This window comes from Hemicordylus capensis, chromosome 1 (genome assembly GCF_027244095.1).
Source record: "Hemicordylus capensis ecotype Gifberg chromosome 1, rHemCap1.1.pri, whole genome shotgun sequence".
NCBI classification, from domain to species: domain Eukaryota; kingdom Metazoa; phylum Chordata; class Lepidosauria; order Squamata; family Cordylidae; genus Hemicordylus; species Hemicordylus capensis.
The window spans coordinates 181904215-181923238 of record NC_069657.1 but is presented as its reverse complement, the minus strand read 5'-3'; the positions used below and the strand labels follow the sequence as shown (position 1 = coordinate 181923238).

Below are 19024 nucleotides of genomic sequence, written 5' to 3'. Positions count from 1 at the left end.
TCCCTTCCATCTTGGCTTCTGCCAAGTTGTAACCTCCTGCTCTTTTTCTTTGGGCCTTAAGGCCTTTCCATTTTCCCTCACTAACCTACTATCCCTCTGCACACCTAACCCTGTTCTCTGCAAAAGGTGGTAAGGCTTTCTCAGAGCATTGTCATCATCATCCCCCCTCCCCCCAAAAAGCTATCTGATGAAAATATCACAATATAGAATGCTTTGTATATTATATCTTTATTTTGTTTCATATTCTTTTTCATCATCTTTTATCAAAATATTTTTGTAGGTGAAATATAAAGAAAAGTACATGAGTCAATTAGGAATCTGGAGATCAATCCCAGACCGGCCAGACCACTTCCATCACCGTGCAGTCACCGATGCAGTCAGTGATGTATGTATGACTTGATGTTGACATTTGGATGTTGTATATAGACAGCCTTCCAAAATGTTAGGTGGCAGTGAGTTACTTGAAGGAGCTACTTTCTGAGTGAAGTTCTCATAAGACTTGAATTGGATCTTGTTTCTAATCTTGCAGCCTCTATAACTCATGAAAATTTAAGCTACGTTATTATAAGCAGCTAAGGTCAATTTACAGTTTTCATAGCTTGACACGTGCTGCTAGGGGAACTGGGCCGAATCAAGGGAGGCAACAGCTGTTTGGACAGAAGGTACTTTTGCATGTGCAAAAGGAGTCCCTGGTTTCTGCTGATTCCCCCAGCCAGCTGCCACAGCCCACATTCCCAGTGCCACGTCTCACATCATGGTGGAGGGCTCTCTGACCCTCAGGAGTAGCTTTTGAAGAGGTGCAAGGAACCTTTTGGAAAGGCATAAAAAGGAAAGCTCTGTTACATGTGTAGATGTCTGCTCATCTTTCTCTAAAATTAAGTCATGCTTAAGTGTTTCACAAATGATTTTGTTATGTTTGTGTTGTAGTTAAAGCTTTTTTAAAAAACAACAACAACAATGCTTTATAAAAGCAAATACTTTACTGGTACATATTTAAAAATATGTGTAGCCTCCCTATTTTGATCTATCTGAGATTCCCAGTTGGTCCTTTGAGATAGATAGATAGATAGATAGATAGAAAGACAGATAGATAATATGTAAGCTAGTAAATTCAGGTATTCAGCAGTCTTGTTTTATTGCCATTGATGTGAGGGCCCACATTAAGAATTTTTTGGGGAAAGCACACACTGCAGTCATTAAAGCAATCGTTTGGTCCTAATAGGAGTACATGGACTGAAGGTGTCACCTTCAGTCTCAGATTCTGGTCCTTTCAATTTGATTGGCAAATTTGATTTGGCAGATTGAGTTTGCCAATCTGAGCTTGGCAACTCAGCCCTAAGCACGTTTTCATGGAGTTCTGCTCTGTTGACAGCAGTAGTCTTTATCTCCAAGTACATGTACTTGGGATCATGACCTAAATAATAATGGCTGACATGATGAAGCAAATTATTCAAAGTTGTCCCAGCTTTTCTAATGATTTTGATATGGATGTTATCTCAGAAATAACTGCTGCTTTTTTGTGTCCTCCTGAAATAGCCTCTTATTATAAACTGCTTTTTGTTTGTTTGTTTGTTTGTTTTTACAGGTTAAATATAAGGAAGACTTAGTATGGCTCAAAGGCATTGGCTGCTACGCATGGGATACTCCAGATCTTGTCCTTGCAGAAAAGAACAAGGCATTGTACAGTCCGGTATGTGCATTCTTGAGCCTGGCTGTTTCCCTCCCTATTAGATTAGATATTTATTACATGTCAGTTAAATGATGACACTCTGCAAACACGTTGTCATGGCTCAGACTTCTGACTCAGAAGAGTCAGAGGAGGAACGGGAGGATTTGCCTGCTAATGAGGGCTCAGAGGCATAGCAACAGGATTTGGCAGGGAGAACAGACTCTGGAGCTGAGGAATCGGAACAGCTGCCAGACATGAATCCTGATCAGGAGGAGGCTGATCAGGAGGAGGCTAGGATTTCACCTGTCTTGAGAAGACGTCTCAAGAGGAAAGCTCAGTGGGAGACATGCAGGCGCAGGAGATCACAAGAGAGGAAGCAGAAGTGCTGACTCAGGGAAGCCTGATTGGCTGCTGGTTCTCTTGAGCCATATATCAAGCAGTCTGTGATTTCCACCGATGCTGTTAGCAATTTTTGCTGACCGCGGACCGTGTTCTATTTTGAATTCTCAACTTTTCCGAGTTCCAGTTTCCCCTCCTGCTCTGTGTTCTTGTTCCGTTAATTCCTTGCTCTGGTGTCCTTTGTTCTTTTTCATTCCTTGCTCTGTTGTTTTCTTTTCAGTTATTACTCAGTTATTGTTAGAGGGGGGTACCTAGTTCAGTTCAGGGGACTTGATTTGTTTACTACTATTTTTCTTTGTGAGCCTTTCATTTTCCTTCATGCAGCTTCGCTGCTACTTTCTGTTAATTCACAGGGGGAGTGCTGAAGGGGGTTGTAAATCTTGTTGGGTTAGCCGAGCTAACAGATTTACGACACACGTCTGGGTAGAGGTTTGAGCCATTAGACAGTATTACTATTTTTTAATCCCATCCTGCCTCCAAGGAGCTTAGGGGTAGTTTACAAAGCCCATGCTGTCCTCACAGGAAATCTGTGAGATGGCTTCGACTGAGAGATGATGATGATGATGATGATTTTTACATTTATATCCCACTCTTCCTCCAAGGAGCCCAGAGCGGTGTACTACATACTTGAGTTTCTCTTTCACAACAACCCTGTGAAGTAGGTTAGGCTGAGAGAGAAGTGACTGGCCCAGAGTCACCCAGCTAGTTTTATGGCTGAATGGGGATTTGAACTCGGGTCTCCCCATTCCTAGTCTAGCACTCTAACCACTACACCACGCTGGCTCTCGTAACTGGCCCAATGTCATCCAGTGAGCTTTGTAGATGGCAATCTAAACTGTGCCACCAATTCATCTTCAAAGCGCTGGTGTGCTTGGGTAAACCAACGTAAGCATACAGGTCTTGGCTGCTTGTCACTATCCCTACAGGCAAAAGAACAGCAGAATAATGAGATATAGAGCACTATGGATTCATTTGTCGGGGGATGCTTGCTCAAACCTCATTGAAATGAATGGGAGGCGTGCCAGATTACATTTTAAGGGAGTATGTACAAAAATTCCCAGTGAATTGTGCCCCTGCTTAGCAATAAGAAAGGTCTATGGTAATAGCTCTTTGTACAGGTGCTATATACACATCATTATAGCGTTCTATTTAACGTGTGGTGTCGTGGTTAGAATGCTGGACTAGGACCGGGGAGACCTGAGTTCAAATCCCCATTCAGCCATGATACTAGCTGGGTGACTCTGGGCCAGTCACTTCTCTCTCAGCTTAACCTACTTTACAGGTATGTAGTACACCGCTCTGGGCTCCTTGGAGGAAGAGCAGGATATAAATGTAGTAGTAGTAGTAGTAATAATAATAAATAAATACAAACTCTTCTCTGAGGCAGTACATTTTAGTGCTTTCAGTTAGCAACACAGAGGGTTTTAGCCAGTTCCTAGAGGATGGTTTCATCTTTAAGTTGTACAGTACCATGCAGTATAGTGTTGTTGGTTAAATCGTTGTTGTTGTAGTAGCAGCATTTCTTATTTACTGAAAGAGTTAATTTGCAATTGTATTTATATATGAAATAATTGCAGTGGGTTGAATCTTGAATAGTGTTTCCTTGAGTGGAATGGCACTTTTCTTGGTGCAAGTGAGGGCAGGGTTTCTGTTTGATTTCCTTCTCCATGGGCAGTCCCACATGCTATACTCCACAGCAGTTCCAGGAGGGTCCCAACACATAGGATTGGCTTTTTGTGGAGGTATTGGGGGCTGCATGATAGAGGAGGAATCAGAAAAGCCCCATTCCATTAGCACAATGTGAATGATGATTCTCTGGATCCAGGCCAATGTTTCTTTCACACCTAATTGTTTGGAGTTTGCTTTGGGGGTTTTGAGAGGACCCTTGGAATAACATTAATATTTTATTTATGTTTGTTTTCTCTAGTGTAAATACAAGGAATCGTTTGAAAAGATAAAGTCTAAGTTCAAGTATGTTGCTGACACTCCAGTTAACAGGCATGTTAAGTATGCTACCCAGTTGATGAACGAGGTAAGTAAAAGAACAACTAGTTCAGGTATCCCAAGACAAAGCTCCTGGATTCAATTAATAACTCAACACTTAGGTTAAAGTAAATTCTATCAGTTTCAGTGGGACATACTTCCAAGTAAAGTCCCAAGATTATTGTTTGTGATAAATGATTTCTGACCTTTTTCTTTTGGAACTGTATACCTCTAGGCCAAATTTCAAAAGCAGCTTACCATCTAGTATGGTAAATGTGTGGGGTCTGCTGTTTAAGCAACCCATGTCCAAAGCACCACTGGGTTATATATTTGTTGGGGGAAGGAGTGTAAAAACCCTGTCAATTTATGAGAATTGTAAGAATATAAAAATTCAATACGGATATCTGTTTAATTAAGTATTATAAATCTGTATATATAGCCTTTCAGTTACCTATTTACTGAATATTTAAGGTAATAAATGACATCATTGAAGTAAAAAAATTTATATGTGCTAGATTGTAACTATATATATACTGCTATTTCAAAATGGTATAAGTAGAACCAAATATGTTTAAGAATAGGATTAATGCAGATGAAATTAGATTGTAATTAACTGGAGGGGTGGTAGGACAGGGATACAAAGTCTGTCATCTTGTAGCCTTAAGGAGTATAATTGATACTAGTTTTCTTTTAATTGCTTTTATAAACTCTGTTTCTTTTCTTTGTATTTTTTTTAAATGGGTGAGTTTCTTTAATGAGTAGCTAAAGGATTTTTATTTTGTTAAATTATTTATCTCAACATTTCTTTGTGCCTCCACCTTTTTACTTTGCTATCATCCAATATGCTGCTCTGAGCAGAAATTGTACAAATCTGATTATGAGAAGAAGAAAGATAAATATTCCCTTGTGGTGGATGACCCTAGAACCTTGTTGGCCAAATTGGGAGGTGAACTGAGTAGTCAGGTACTGTGACCGTGTTGGCAAGACATCCAAAATGTGGCTGCACCACTCTTGATGTCCATCTTTATCTATCTGAAATGCTTGCGGTCAATGATGTCATAGGTTTTGCCTATGATATTGAAAGTGTTCCGTTCTGCATTATTGGAAACTCTCTGTACTTTGCCACCCAAAATAGCACTACAGCTTTTTGAGTGAGCTGTCTATACTTTATGTTTTCTTATAAACTATGCACCAATCTACAATAAAATGACTTAACTGCTATCAACCTAGATACAGACCTTGTGACTTTTAAAAATAAAAACACAAAGGCCGTAGTGGTGTCCTTAGAATGCTTGAAAATGCTTTAAGGACTATGATGAGGGATCTAAATAGATGTTCATAGCACACTGATGCTCTTGGTTTCCAGTGTTTAAGTTCAGCTGTAAGTCACTGTAGATTCTGCAGTTGGTGTACTGTATACTGTTCATTGGTGCAGTTCTGAGGAGACATAAGTATCCTAAGTCTAAAGGCCTAAATCTCATCATTCTGGGATCTAGAGCTGATCTTGTTGTTCATTGTCTTCACAAGTCTCTTTTGTGCTTAATTGCTGTTTGCATGGACAGAAAAAATATAAGTCTAGTGCCAAGTTGTTCCTGCAACATGGATGTAATGAAATTCTGCGACCAGATATGCTGACAGCATTGTACAACACACATCAGTGGAGCCAGGTAATGTATCACATTGTCAGTCCTAACAACAACATCAACAAGAATTTCCCTTTAGCCATCTCCCAACCCTTCTATCCCTTGGTCACACTCAAACATTTCACACGAGTATGATAGAGAAGTGGAAGTCAGGAAATTGGTTGATGGAAGGTAAGCTTTGTCCCATAGAATTTGACTGGGACTATACAGAATAGAGCAGGTTTGCTTCTGAATGGCTGCAGTTAAGTCACAATGGCTGTGTTCTGTGGGGCAAAATAAATGGGCTGCAGTTAGCCCAGAGGCTGAGTGTGAAGCAAAACTGATGCCCCTTCAGAAACTTGGCTCAATAAAGGCAGAGCTCTTCTTAAGCTCCACTGCAATGATGTCTCAGATCACCTATCTATATTATCTCATATAAGTGTATTGATATCATTCACTCCTATGAGAAAAATGTAAAGTGCTGCACCAACCTCTCACACTGCCTCTCACACTGAGTAACCCATGAGAAGGGACCAAATGGAGAGGCAACATGTCTCTATACACAAGAATGGAGAGGCGCATTGCAACCTTATCACTATGGTAAGGACCATATCCAAATTCTTCTCGCTGCTCTTCCATGTCCATCATAATGCTGTGTGTGTATAAATAACTAGGTACTATACAAAGATATATTTGTTTAATGTCTGCTGAATGGAGGCAGTATTCATGGCTGACCAACTTCATAATTTCGATTTCCATTGCATTAAGCTGTAACATACAGTGGTCGCATTTGCACATAATGGGGAACTGGAGTTGCAGGGGCCAGAGGTTTCCCCATTGTTATGTCCAAACGCATGCAGCTCTGGTCCCATCCCACGACCTGAGGTTTCACTGCAGAGACTCATTTCAACCTTCGGTTTGTAGTGCGTTTCACTGCTCAAAACCAGGATTCCATGGAGCCTCTGAACGCAGCACTGGAGGCTGCATTTGGCCAGACTGGGGTTGAGGTAGGAATGTGGGCTGTCCTTCAAGCAAGAAGGAAGCTTGCATGGTCAGTTTCCCCTCCTCTCTGCAGTCAAACTCTCTGTTTCGTCTGAATGCAGATAGGAGACCAGGGGAGCGGAACCGCGGTTCATTGGGCCTGTGGTTCTGCATTACATACAAATGCGGCCATTTAGTATTATCTGAGATAAAGTATACAACCAGAAATTACCTTCTGCAGTTGGAAAGCCTTTCCAAGATTTTGATAGGAGCAGAAGGATAGGATCTAGCCTACCTAGGTTCTAGATCCTACTTGCCTTTGCTACATACCAATTAACCACAATGCAAATTTTCAATTAAAATGTGATCCTCAGTCTGTAGATATGTAAACATCAGAATACAGTAATCCAGAAGCTCCAAGATGGGTATTCATGCACATTGTCCATGCTCAGTTCTACCAGTTTTTCACAGGCTCTTTTGTAAACCTCAGAATTTAACTAGTTTAATTTTGTTACAAAATGGAATTTATTATGGTTCTGATAAAAAAAATTCCATCAGCCACTTGGAATATGAATACCAGGAGGATCATAAATAAATACACTTGTCAAGGTAAATTCTATTGATGTAATGCAGGGATTCTCAATGTTGGGTCCCCAGATGTTATTGGACTTCAACTCCTATAATCCCCAAACAAAGGCCACTGGGATTGGGGTTTATGGGAGCTGAAGTCCAATAACATCTGGGGATCCAGTGTTGAGAATCCTTGATTTAATGGACTTCAGAGTAAAAGTCATTGTAAGGATGAACGGATCTCTTCATTTCTATTCTGAATTTCACCCATTTGCCATTGATTTCCATTCTGCTACCTTCTGTTAAAAATTCCCCATTTTTTTTCATAAATGAAAAAGAATCCATATTTAAATATCTATTTTTCCTCTATTTTGGTATTCCTTTAAGACCTTCAAGTTTATTATGTAAAAACAGATAATACCTTGTAAAAACATTGTTTAAAATGTTAAAAGCATGTTAAAAACAAACAAATGTACATTTTGACATCAAACACCAGCCTCAGTGTTGTTCCTCCATCTTCTGTAATGTTCCTTAATGTATAATGTTCACAGCTTTAATCACACTAACTCTGACAGTAATTTCACTCAAAACAAATGAGGTAAACAGGTGGGAGCGGGGGAAGACCAGAGATAAAGGGAACCAAGGCCATTATAAGCAGGTGATCCACAGAAAATGAAGGAAAAACACTGAGGCTGGCGTTTGACGCCGAAACATTTGTATTTAACATACTTTTAACAATGGTTTTTCCAAGGTATTATCTGTTTTTATGTAATAAATTTGATGGTCTTAAAGGGATGCTTGGGAGTCACCTTAAATATACGTATTGCATTGCCAGCTTATCAAATGTATTTTGGTAGTCTAAATGTTCATGTCTTATCCAGTTTAAAGTAAATATGCTAGCTTTACTGTTTCAGTGACTTGAATACTTACACAGATCATCTATACTTTTGTTACTGCACTCCTTTACAACATAATAGTTATTATTTTGTATATATTACTATTATGCATGCTTTTATTCCTGTTTTTATGCATGCCTGTGTTGTCTGTCTATGTGTTTGCATGCACTTAAGAATAAAGTAAACACTTTTTTAAAGGTCCATCTTGTCTCCAGACCACTTTTGAGTTTTTAGTGCCTGATTATCTTTCCCAGATGTAATAGAAACTGGACCAACATTTGTAGCTGTATCAAGAGAGCTGTAGAGAAATTTTTCCTCTCCTACATCCCACAAATATATTTAATGTATTATTTGAAATCATCAAGCAATTATTAGCCATTTTTAAAAAATTATACCTATGTTTCTAATCTTAATTGAGTGCACAGTTAAACCAAATTAAGGATAATGTATGAACCACGCATACAGACTAATATAATAAGCTTACCACTGACTTTAAGATAGGGGAGCTATACTCAAAGTCATCAGCTGACACATTTATTGCAATACGCCTTGTAGGCTGAAAAAGTTATATTTAACATATTCTAAATGATCCTACTCACCCGCTCTACTTATTCATTTAAGTCAGTCCCCGACATTCAAGGGCAGCTGGAGAGTTTTGGGGTTTAGCCATCTGTGTCAAATCCTCCTAGTTTAGATCCTTTCTTTATCACAGTTGTATCCTGTCCAGGGAGGGAGATGTGTGTTTATCCAATTTTATCCTCGCATCAGACCTGTGGGATAGGTTAGAAATGAAGACTTTTACCCAAAGCTGCATGGCTAAATTGCTAGGTGTATAGAGGCTCCTCAGCCTATGGCAGAGCTTCAGGTCCAGTCCTCTTTTTCACTACACCACACTGGCTTCCTTTGATGTCACATAACCAAAAAAGCAGCTTAACTCTGGTATCTCCGTTGTGTGGGTTTGACTCCCTACGTAGTTTCAGTTGACCTCTGTGACAGCTGCTTACAGCAGACAGGCAAATACTGGCTCTCTTCTCGAAAGGTGTAACTTGTGGTACTTTTGTTGCCATTTTATGCCATTAACTTTTCCTTATTTTTCTTTCAACAGTACAAATACAAAAGGCTGTATGAAAAGCAGAAGGACAAGTTTACAAGTATTGTGGACACTCCAGAGCATCTGAGGACCACAAAGGTCAACAAACAAATCAGTGATGTAAGTGTGAGAAATGTAAAAAGAAGACATGAAGTCTTCCTTGTGTGGTAATTATAGGAATTTTTGTAGTATTTACAGGGTCCAGGTCATAGAGGAAGAGCAGCTCAGGGCTATCAACTGTGGTTGAGGTCAGTGAACTTAACAGCTAGGAAAGAAGAAGCAAAGGAAAAGAGCAACTAATTAAGTACTACACCAAGTAGTTTGAGAATGCTTAGGAAAATCAGTGAGGCTGTGTAACACAATGATGATCAACTGCCTTGTGGGTAATTGGAGAAGACACTTTCACACAGTTTTAATCAGTCAGTCAATCAATTTTTATTTCACTCTTCCTCCAGGGGGCTCAAGGTGGCATTCATTTTTATTTATTTATTTATTTATTTATTTATTGGGTGCATTTATAAACCACCTCAGCTTGTGTCTCTAGATGGTTTGCATCTTACATGACTCCCCATTCCCAGTTTTTATTCTTAAAATGACCCTGTGAGGTAGGTTAGCCTAAGAGATCATGAGTGCCAAAGTCACTAATGAGCTGGGTTTGTTTGTTTATTATATTTGTATACTTCCCCAAACTTATAATAAGATAAAACAAATTAAGACAACAATTAAAACATTAATACAATTAAAAACCACAATTCTAGTTAAAAAGCTTGGGTGAACAAAGGCATCTTTGAATACGAATACAAAGAATATTTATATACTGCTTTTCAAAGAAGTTCCCAAAGCGGATTACATGTATGTATGTATGTATGTATGTATGTATATAAAATGGCTCCCTGTCCCCAAAGAGCTCACAATCTAAAAAAGAAACACGATAGACACCAGCAACAGCCATGGGAGGGATACTGTGCTGGGGATGGATAGGGCCAGTTGCTCTCCCCCTGCAAAATAAAGAGGATCACCACCTTTAAAAGGTGCCTCTTTGCTCAGTTAGCAGGGTTAAAAAAAACACACCTTTAGATTTTTTCAAAGACTGTCAGAAATGGGAAAGCTCTTATTTCAGCAGGAAGTACATCCCAAATCTTGGGGCAGCAATAGAGAAGGCCTGTCCCTGAGTAGCCAGCAGACGAGTTTAAACCTGGGTCCTTCTCAGCTCTAGCCCAGCACACTATACACTGCATTTCATTGGCTCTCTTCTAAGTATTAGGTTTCAGATTTAGCTTGGTCAAGACTGCAAGAGTTATGGTTCCCATGCATAGTCCTCTCTGAATCCCCTTTTCTTTATGTGACAGACAGGAAATCTCTGGCTGTTCACAATAGCATGTCCCCTGGGAGTAGTTACAATATTGGTATAAAAACTATGTATTGTGTATGCCTTTCTCCAATTCTTCTGACGTTCCTTAAAGCATGAACTTGGAGTATGGAGAGATTCTCATGCAAATGTGCTCATGGGGACTATGACTCTAGGTAAGGATAATTATGGATGTGCCATCAGTTGGAAGAGTTGCAGTCCATACTGGAGAGCCAGGATCAAAAACTATTCATCACATCAGGGCACATTTGTTGGGAAATAATGGGAGTGAGCATAGGACACATATGTAGAGAAGTGTGAAATATCCGTAAGTTCCTTAAGACTTCCTTAGGGTAATTTGCATATGTCTCTGTTAAATTATCAGATCCTTTACAAGATGGAATACAACAAGGCCAGACCGAAGGGATATACCACGATCCATGACACTCCCATGTTACTTCATGTGCGAAAGGTCAAGGACAGAATAAGTGATGTAAGTAAACTATACATTTGAACTGCACCCAATAAAATGCCTGATTTGTCTTTGCCTTTTCACCTATAGCACTGCATATTTCTATATCAGCGCCAGATTTGGGGGCTATAATGTGTGTAAATCTCATTTTTGATTCAACAGGCAGTGGCTCACATATTTCACAGAGATACATGGACATCAAGAGAGGCATCTGAGCTGCTGTGAGGCTCTACAAAGCTTGTCCATGTTGCTATGTTGCTGGGCTCTTCCATTCCTACTAAGCATTGTGCAATCACAGTTGGGTTGCACAGTGCTTAGTAGAAATGGAAGAGCCCAGCAAATTAGGCTGTTGTTTGCTTCAAAACAATACTAACTAAAATGAGAGCTTCTGAATATAGCTTGGCATATACTCATTGCTGGAGCAGAAATAGAGCATCTTCTTACATTTACATTATTTACATTTACATCTTCCATGTACATCTTACATGTACATTATTTACTATCTAACACTCAATTTACTTTTCTTGCTATAAGGATCAGAAGAAAGGCCTGAGGCCTAATTATTATACAGGTGGCCCTCATTATTCACAGGGGTTCTGTTCTCGCCTGTATATGAATATGGAAACCGCGAACAATGAAACTTGAGTCAATGGGAAATGGGGGGTTAAGTTCTTAACCAAAAAAAGGGGGCTAAAAAAGCAGAGGGGTGACAGATATGAAATAAATAAAGTGCTGTACCTTGCTTTCCAGCTCTCCAGCAGTCACCCACCAACCCCAATTGCTCTGATTTTTCATGGGAAATTGCGGGGATACGAGAGAAAGAGAGCGCACCACAAAATAGCTCTTTACTGTAAAATGGCTGGAAATGATATTGGAAGTCATTTCTGGGTCATTTCCAGCCACTCAAAACCATGAACAGGCAAATGTTAGCTTATTTTTATAACACAGATAAAGAAACTGAGTCTCTAGGACCTGTCCGTGGATATGCGAAACCGCAGTTGTTGAAAATGCGGGTAACGAGGGCCACCTGTACAATCAATTTTCAGAATTTTGAAAAGAATGTTGGGTATAATTCATATGAGCCCTTGATGTGCAGGAGAGACATTAACATTGGCGGTTACATCATCTTGAATTGTGTTGCACTGGTAATTATATTTCTCATTGTTACTGGTGGTAATGGAGGAACATCCAGGGCCTTAAGCCTGAGGTTTCTAGGAGATTTCCCCACTACCAGTCCCTTTGGAATGGGAAATGGCTGAGTATTTTGCTCCTGACATCACTGGCCATGCATCAGGAAATAGGAAATGGCTGAGTATATATATTAAGCATCAGGATCTTACCTCAGAATGGGTTTAGCTCTAATTGGATCTGAATTAGACCAAATTAACTTGTCTAAGGTGGACTTATTTGAGGTGGCCTCAGCCCATACAATAATTAGAGATGACACATTTTGGACAATTACAAATTGCAATGTACAGTTTAACAGAATAATGGAATATATATCAAAGCATACTGATTTAAATGTGGCCCAGTCTAGTGCTGTATAGCTACCATAATTTGAAACATCAGGTCCCCAGTTCTATTTCTTCTGAATCAAATTCATACATTTGTATTATATTGTAGAAAAAGTAATCAAAACTGATAACAATAGCTATAGGCTGACATCCTGACCAACAAAGCACTGGCGCAACAGGAGAAGTATAGGTGCTTCTGAAAAGTTCAACTAACTCAATTCCACTGAGGATTCAGCAGTGAGGATATAATTCACAACCTCCCCTGCTCCAGGAAGTGCTCTGGACCACCCAGAAATATGTCCCTAAGGGTCATGGAGCCCTCAGGGACATATTTTTGGGTGGTCCAGAGCAGTGGTCCCAGAGCAATTCTTGGGGAGGTCATTGAAATTTCCACACACACACACACACACATACACAGTGGTCCGGTGATGGTCCAGGACTGTTCAGAAGCACCGGTACTACATTGGTTCTCTCATTGAACCAGTGCTTCATTAGTCAGAATGTTAATTGCCATCCACAATCCAACTAAGACTCCTCTTCTTAAACAAATTGAAACATTTGAGCATTATCGTGCTAGCGGATTATCACCATCCCATATAAGCCCAATTTGTCTTTGGAATTATTTCTATTAAGCATTGTTGTGTTCCTTCTATACATGTAAAATGTTAATCTTTTTTTCTCTCTACAGCTGAAATACAAAGAACTTTATCAGCAGAACAAGTCCCACTGCAATGTTGTACCAGATTCTGTTCACATTAAGGCTGCCAAGCAGGCCTACAAAGTAAACAGCAATGTGAGTTCAACTGTATTTGTTGTCAGTGATGCAGCCTTCCAAAGGTGACCGAGGAAATTGTACATCTGGGTCTGTTTATGTTCTTAATTTCCACATGCTTTAAAAAGCCTAGCCCTTTTGACAGAGTGGATAGGAGGATGCCTCACTTGCCAACTTTAGAAGATTGTGGGGTGGTGATATGATCAGCCCATTAGTTTGGGCAGAGTACATCAGAGAGGAAGGTGGGCGATGCAGATTCCCAGGTCCCAGCTTCCTTAGACAGCTCTGAGCAGCTTAGAATAAATGAATAAACAAACCTTCCTTGAACACTCTGTGCCACTGGCAACTCAGGATCTTCATTGTTTCAACAATAGACCTAGCGCCTGGCTAGGCATCTTCTTTATTTGACTGTCAACTTGTGCCCTGTGCTCTTGCCACCGCTACACAGACATAGCTAACTTTCTCTAGGTATGCAGGAGCTGAAAGAGTGACTGCTGACAGCAGCAGCCAGTGCGGCATCACCTGCAAGCTGCTCAGCACTCAAGCACTCAGCACTGCAAGCTGCCCAGCACTCCCTGCAGCGGGGAAGCGGCTCTGCCACTCATCTGGCCACTAGTGGGGGATCGACTCCGCAGAAGCCAGGTGAGTGGCGGGGCAGATACCCTGCCGCAAGGAGTGCTGGATGGTGCTCTGCTGCTCGGAGCAGCTTGCAGGTGCGGCCAGAGTGGAGGTAAGCACCTACTAATTTATGCTTAAAGGTGCCCTTTGCCGCCACCACCCTGCCCCCTGGCGGTGCCCACACTAACTGCTACTGACTGCTGATGGCAGAAGACAGACAGATATGGAGAAGGAGAAGTTGGAAGAGAAAAGTTTTGGATTTTTAAAAGACGGTGGCATTTAATATTCTTCAGTCCAATATTTTTGTGCAGGCCTGCACACATCATGGTGTCCGCCAAGGTGGACTCAGCCTAGTAATCTATCTATTGTGGTCTGCCAAGATGCTTTTGCCTCAGGCAGCCAACAAACATGGAAGTTTATTGGGCTACTGTGAAGTGAAATGTATTCAGCATAGTGGGTCACCAGCTGCAGGCCTGTCTACAGGCTAATTTCTTATGGGCAAGGAGAAGTGAAGCTATTTGTGGGGGCACAGCAGAGTCAGAGCTAAAATCCAACTCTTTCCCAACATTTTGCTCACAGTGTTTTTTGCTTAAAAGAGCATCCTTTTCAGCTTCTTCTACAGTGGCTCTTTTGAAAGAAGAGCTTAATTCTGTTTGCATTGTTATATCTCTCTTTAAACAGCTTGATTACAAGAAGAAATATGAAGCAACCAAGGCTCACTGGCACTGGACTGTGGACAGACCTGATTTTATCCAAGCTGCCAAAACATCTCTGCAACAGAGTGATGTAAGGAAATGAGAAAAAAAACCATTGCATTAGCCAGGGTTTTAAAAACTGTTCTAATTGTTTTAATAATGGCTTTATGTTGTTTTTACATTGTTTGATTTCAATAGTTAATTGGTTTTATGTTTTAATGTAAACCGCCCTGAGCCATTTTTGGAAGGGCAGTATAGAAATCAGATAGATAGATAGATAATAAATTAGCTACCATTGTTTCCTTATATGGTAAGCAAAGCCATTGTTGTAGTAGGCCAGATTTTTGTCATTTTAATTTTCCTGTTCCTTATAGTATGAGTACAAATTGGATCGAGAATATTTTAGAGGATGCAAACTTTCCGTAACGGATGACAAAAACACAGTGCTGGCCTTGAAGAATGCAATCTTGGCAAGCGATGTGAGTAGTTTAATATCCTTGTGTACAAAAACATGCTTTGATTTGAGGTTTAATTCCTGCAAGAGCGGTAAGAAAGCATGGTTTGATATTACATACAATGATGTGCAGCGGCCCACCCATTTTGGTAGCCATCCCAAATTGTGCTTGCCTGTAGAGAAGAGATGGGGACTTGCCTGTGCCAAGCACCTCTGAGACCTTGTACAACTGTCTGAGCAAGCTCCTACTGCTTTCCTCTGCGTTGAGCAGGGGCGTAGCTAGCCTGCTGGCGGCCCATGTGCAGCCGCGGCGGGCGCCCCGATAGCCCCGCCCCCTGCATCTGATGTCAGACGCAGGGGATAGCCACGCCCTCGCGTCTGACGTCAGACACGGGGGGAGTGGTCTGGCTCCCGAACGAAGCCGCGTGGCCCCTTCAGCAGTTAGACAAAGGCTGGTGCTGCGTTGCGAACGCAGCACCAGTCTTAGCTCCTGAAGGGGCTGCGCGGCCCCTTCAGGAGCTAGTTAGGCTGGCGTTGCATTCGCAGCGCCAGCCAGGAGCAACTCTTCCCTGCCTTTGCAGGGAAGAGCCACTCCTGGCTGGTGCTGCGAACGCAGCGCCAGCCTTTGTTTAGCTCCTGAAGGGGCCGCGCGGCCCCCGCTCAGGAGCTAAACTACCACCCCCACATCTGACGTCAGATGCGGGGGGCGTGTCAGGGTCACGAATGGCGACTCCTGATTGGGCACGGCTCGGGTTCTTTGAACCTGTTTGCCCAATTATAGCTACACCCCTGGCTTTGAGCAAGGTGTGGAGCCAGAGGTGCACCTGGGTAATTTTGGAGCCTGGACCTAGAGGCATTTGGAGCCCCTGCCCTGCAAATTAAGCATGCTCATGCTCATGCAGGCAACCATACCACCCAGGATGGACTAAAGAGGATTTGGGGTGCTTTGGGGACTTTGGAGGCCCTGGACTTCAGCCCCAAAGTCCAGGGATAAGAGTACCTCTTTTTGGAGCAAGGGCTCAAGCTGAGTTTCTCCAAGGCTGAATACAAAGTCAGGGACATCCCTGACTCTTCTTCCAAGTCTAGAGAAAGGTACTGATTTTCCCAGAAAGACTCAGAAAGTAGTAAGATGTTTCATTGCTTTCTTAGCCTCTGTGAGGCTCAACACAAGTCTGGGAGAGCCCCCACCTTTCTTTAGCTCGAAGGAAAAGTGAATGCTCTTGCCAGAATAAAGTATGTACTCACCCAGTGGCAAGCTCATGCGTATGTTTCTGGAGCCCTTTTGATATACATTGCTTGAAACTAATATCTTTCCCTCCTGTGTCCCAGTTAAAATATAAAGAGAAGCATAACAAGGAAAGGGGAACGATCCATCCAGTTCCAGATACTCCTCAGATTCTTCTTGCAAAGGCTGTTAGCTCTCTTGTGTCTGAGGTAATTCGTTTTTCATTTTGCAATCTTCTGGCTTCAAAATGTCTTCCTTCTTAACATGCATGACCTTTTGGTTTTTTGTTTCTTTTCATAATTAGAACAAATACAAAGAACATGTAAAGAAACATCTTCCACATGGTTCTTTTACGAAATTGCCTGAGACACGGGATACTGTTCACGTTAAAGAAGTAACTAAGAACGTCAGTGAGGTGAGCTACTGCTGCATTATTATATTCACAACAAAGATTTGGATAGATTTGTTTTGGTTTACGTGATTATGGAAACCATTGTTTCTCTGTTGTAAATTATCATATGCTAATTACTGTTTACTAGAAATTAGCTTTCTATTTACTATTCACTTTTTAAAAATTAAAATTAAGCTTATGCATATGGCTTTGTTGGACAGAGCTTCTGAAATTCTGTAGAATTAATATGTAGTAGGAAGAAAATATATTAAAACATCTCTGAACCCTGAAAATTTTGGAATTTTTTTCATCCTAATACAACTTGCATGAATGCTTTAGTGAATTGTTGGTAATAGATTCAATTAAATATATACATCAGTAAAGATTGTTAAATGCTTTGGAAATTAAGATATGTGATAGAAATTAAAGTAGCAACAGAATCTTGATAAATTGAGCTCAATACAATTAATATTTCCTAGTTTTTTCTATTTAAGGTAAATAAGAAGATGGAGCGTTAACCAAATTCTCCATTACTATACAGGTGTTATCATTTCAGTTCGATTCTGTTTTTAATGGCTGACATTCTAACTAACAAGACACCGGTGCTGTGTGAGATGTGCTAGTACTGCTGACAAATTCCAGAACAAACTTGTGGGGAGTGGGATGTTAATAACCTCTGCTTCCCCCAGAAGTCTTCTGTGTCACCCTATACTATGTCCTTGAGAGCTGCATGACCCTTAGAGACACAATTTCGCATGACACAGAAGGCTTCTGGGAGAAGCGGAGGTTGTTAGAATTCACCCCTCTCCCCATGTGAGAACCCGTCCTGAGTTAATCAATCCTGTCTGCAGCACTGGTACATCTGACAGAACACCAGTGCTAGGATGTTGGCCAGTATAGATAAAATTACCACCACCACCCCCCCAAAAAATTAGAGATATTTAATTACAGCTTTAAACAAGATATTTGAGCGCTAACCTTATGGCAACTAGTCCTTGTGATTGGCTGTACTCACATTTATGTCTAATAGCAAAGCTACCTTTTGGATCAAAGTAATTATGTGATGAACCTGGGAATTATGCAAAGCTTATTTCCCCTCCAAACCCTTTCCCCTCCAAACTTATAGCAAATCACTTGGAAAATAAAGCCAGTTAACTTACTCCACGGCCACACACAAACAAATATGTGCCAGTTGTTCTTACATGTAGAAGGCTTTGTCTGTGTTTCTTATTTTAAATGCCAGCTTGATTGGAGAATGAGTGACATAACTCTTTCTGTTCCAAACAGACAAATTATAAAAAGAAGTTTCAGAAGGAGAAAGGCAAGTCAAACTATTCAATCATGCAGGAGCCTCCTGATGTGAAGCACGCCATGGAAGTTGCAAAGAACCAGAGTATTGTAAGTTTCTTCTGCAGTTGTTTGCTTAAAAATGAGGGATGTGCACAAAACAGATTTTGTCTTTTGTTTCAAGCTTGACTGAAAGTTTAAGCTTTATGTGAGGGGAAGGCCTTACCCCCACACCCCACCACCTGCCCAGTCATGTGAGTGAGTAAGCCTCCTTACAGTATGTGGCACTTAATCCTTTGCCTTCTGTCTCAAAAGCTGTTGCTCTAATGCTTTCAAACCTATTGTAAACATAATAGCTAAATAGAAAACTGTCTAGATAGTTTCTCTTTTGTTTCCCCTTGGGATTCAAGGCACAAATGTATATTTGAACCTTTCATACCCTCAGATGAAAATGTAGTCATGTAAAAAAGATGAATTTGGTTACTTTTGCCACTTCCCCATCCAGTCCAATGGTGTCCTGGGTGTCCTGTCTTTCTGTCTCCCAGACAAATATGTTTCCCATATATAGTTTTGTGAGAAAGTAGATGGCCTTTGGAAAAGCTGTCGTGCTAAAGAGTAGACTTATGGAAATATAAAGCTGCCTGATACTTAGTCAGATCACTGATCCATCTAGATCAGTTTTGTCTGAACCTTGAGAGCTACTGCCAGTCAGTTTAGGCAAGAACTTAAGAAAAACCTTGCTGGTTCAGAACTGTGGCCTAGATAGGCCTTGGGCCTGATCCAGCAAGCCTCTGCTTATCTTCCCCCCACACACACACACCTTAACTAACAGACAGTAATTCTCAAGGTTCAGACAGGGTCTCTCCAAGTCCTACCTGAAGCTGTCAGAGGCCTTCTGTATAAGCATGTACTTCTACTAACTGAGTGTGGGCCACTCCCTTTCTTTCCTGTTGACACTGCCCTGCAGTGTGAGGTAGTGGGCACTTGCCTTTCTTCCACATAAATGAATGGCTACTGTTTACTTTCATGGGAGGTGTA

General features: G+C 41.0%; 1 protein-coding gene and 1 long non-coding RNA gene across 39 annotated transcripts in view; one reads left to right on the top strand and one right to left on the bottom strand.

Annotated features, from left to right (window-relative positions):
• Positions 1 to 19024, top strand: part of NEB (nebulin) — a 268629-nt gene that overhangs the window by 195750 nt on the left and 53855 nt on the right. For 33 of the 38 annotated variants that reach the window (XM_053258528.1, XM_053258338.1, XM_053258356.1 and 30 more), the window contains 12 exons: positions 281 to 385; positions 1586 to 1690; positions 3996 to 4100; positions 4910 to 5014; positions 9226 to 9330; positions 10944 to 11051; positions 13233 to 13337; positions 14616 to 14720; positions 15004 to 15108; positions 16413 to 16517; positions 16613 to 16723; positions 17987 to 18097. In XM_053258528.1, the coding sequence (XP_053114503.1) occupies positions 281 to 385; positions 1586 to 1690; positions 3996 to 4100; positions 4910 to 5014; positions 9226 to 9330; positions 10944 to 11051; positions 13233 to 13337; positions 14616 to 14720; positions 15004 to 15108; positions 16413 to 16517; positions 16613 to 16723; positions 17987 to 18097 (1275 nt within the window). Of the gene's footprint in view, positions 1 to 280; positions 386 to 1585; positions 1691 to 3995; positions 4101 to 4909; positions 5015 to 5613; positions 5719 to 9225; positions 9331 to 10943; positions 11052 to 13232; positions 13338 to 14615; positions 14721 to 15003; positions 15109 to 16412; positions 16518 to 16612; positions 16724 to 17986; positions 18098 to 19024 lie in introns of all 38 variants that reach the window. The other 5 variants (XM_053258532.1, XM_053258395.1, XM_053258346.1 and 2 more) reach the window with 2 other exon arrangements.
• Positions 287 to 18953, bottom strand: LOC128328500 (uncharacterized). The gene is made up of 4 exons (XR_008309256.1): positions 18862 to 18953; positions 17860 to 17973; positions 8720 to 8890; positions 287 to 808 (listed from the first exon to the last, which is right to left on the bottom strand). It is a non-coding gene; the product is annotated as an uncharacterized LOC128328500 (long non-coding RNA).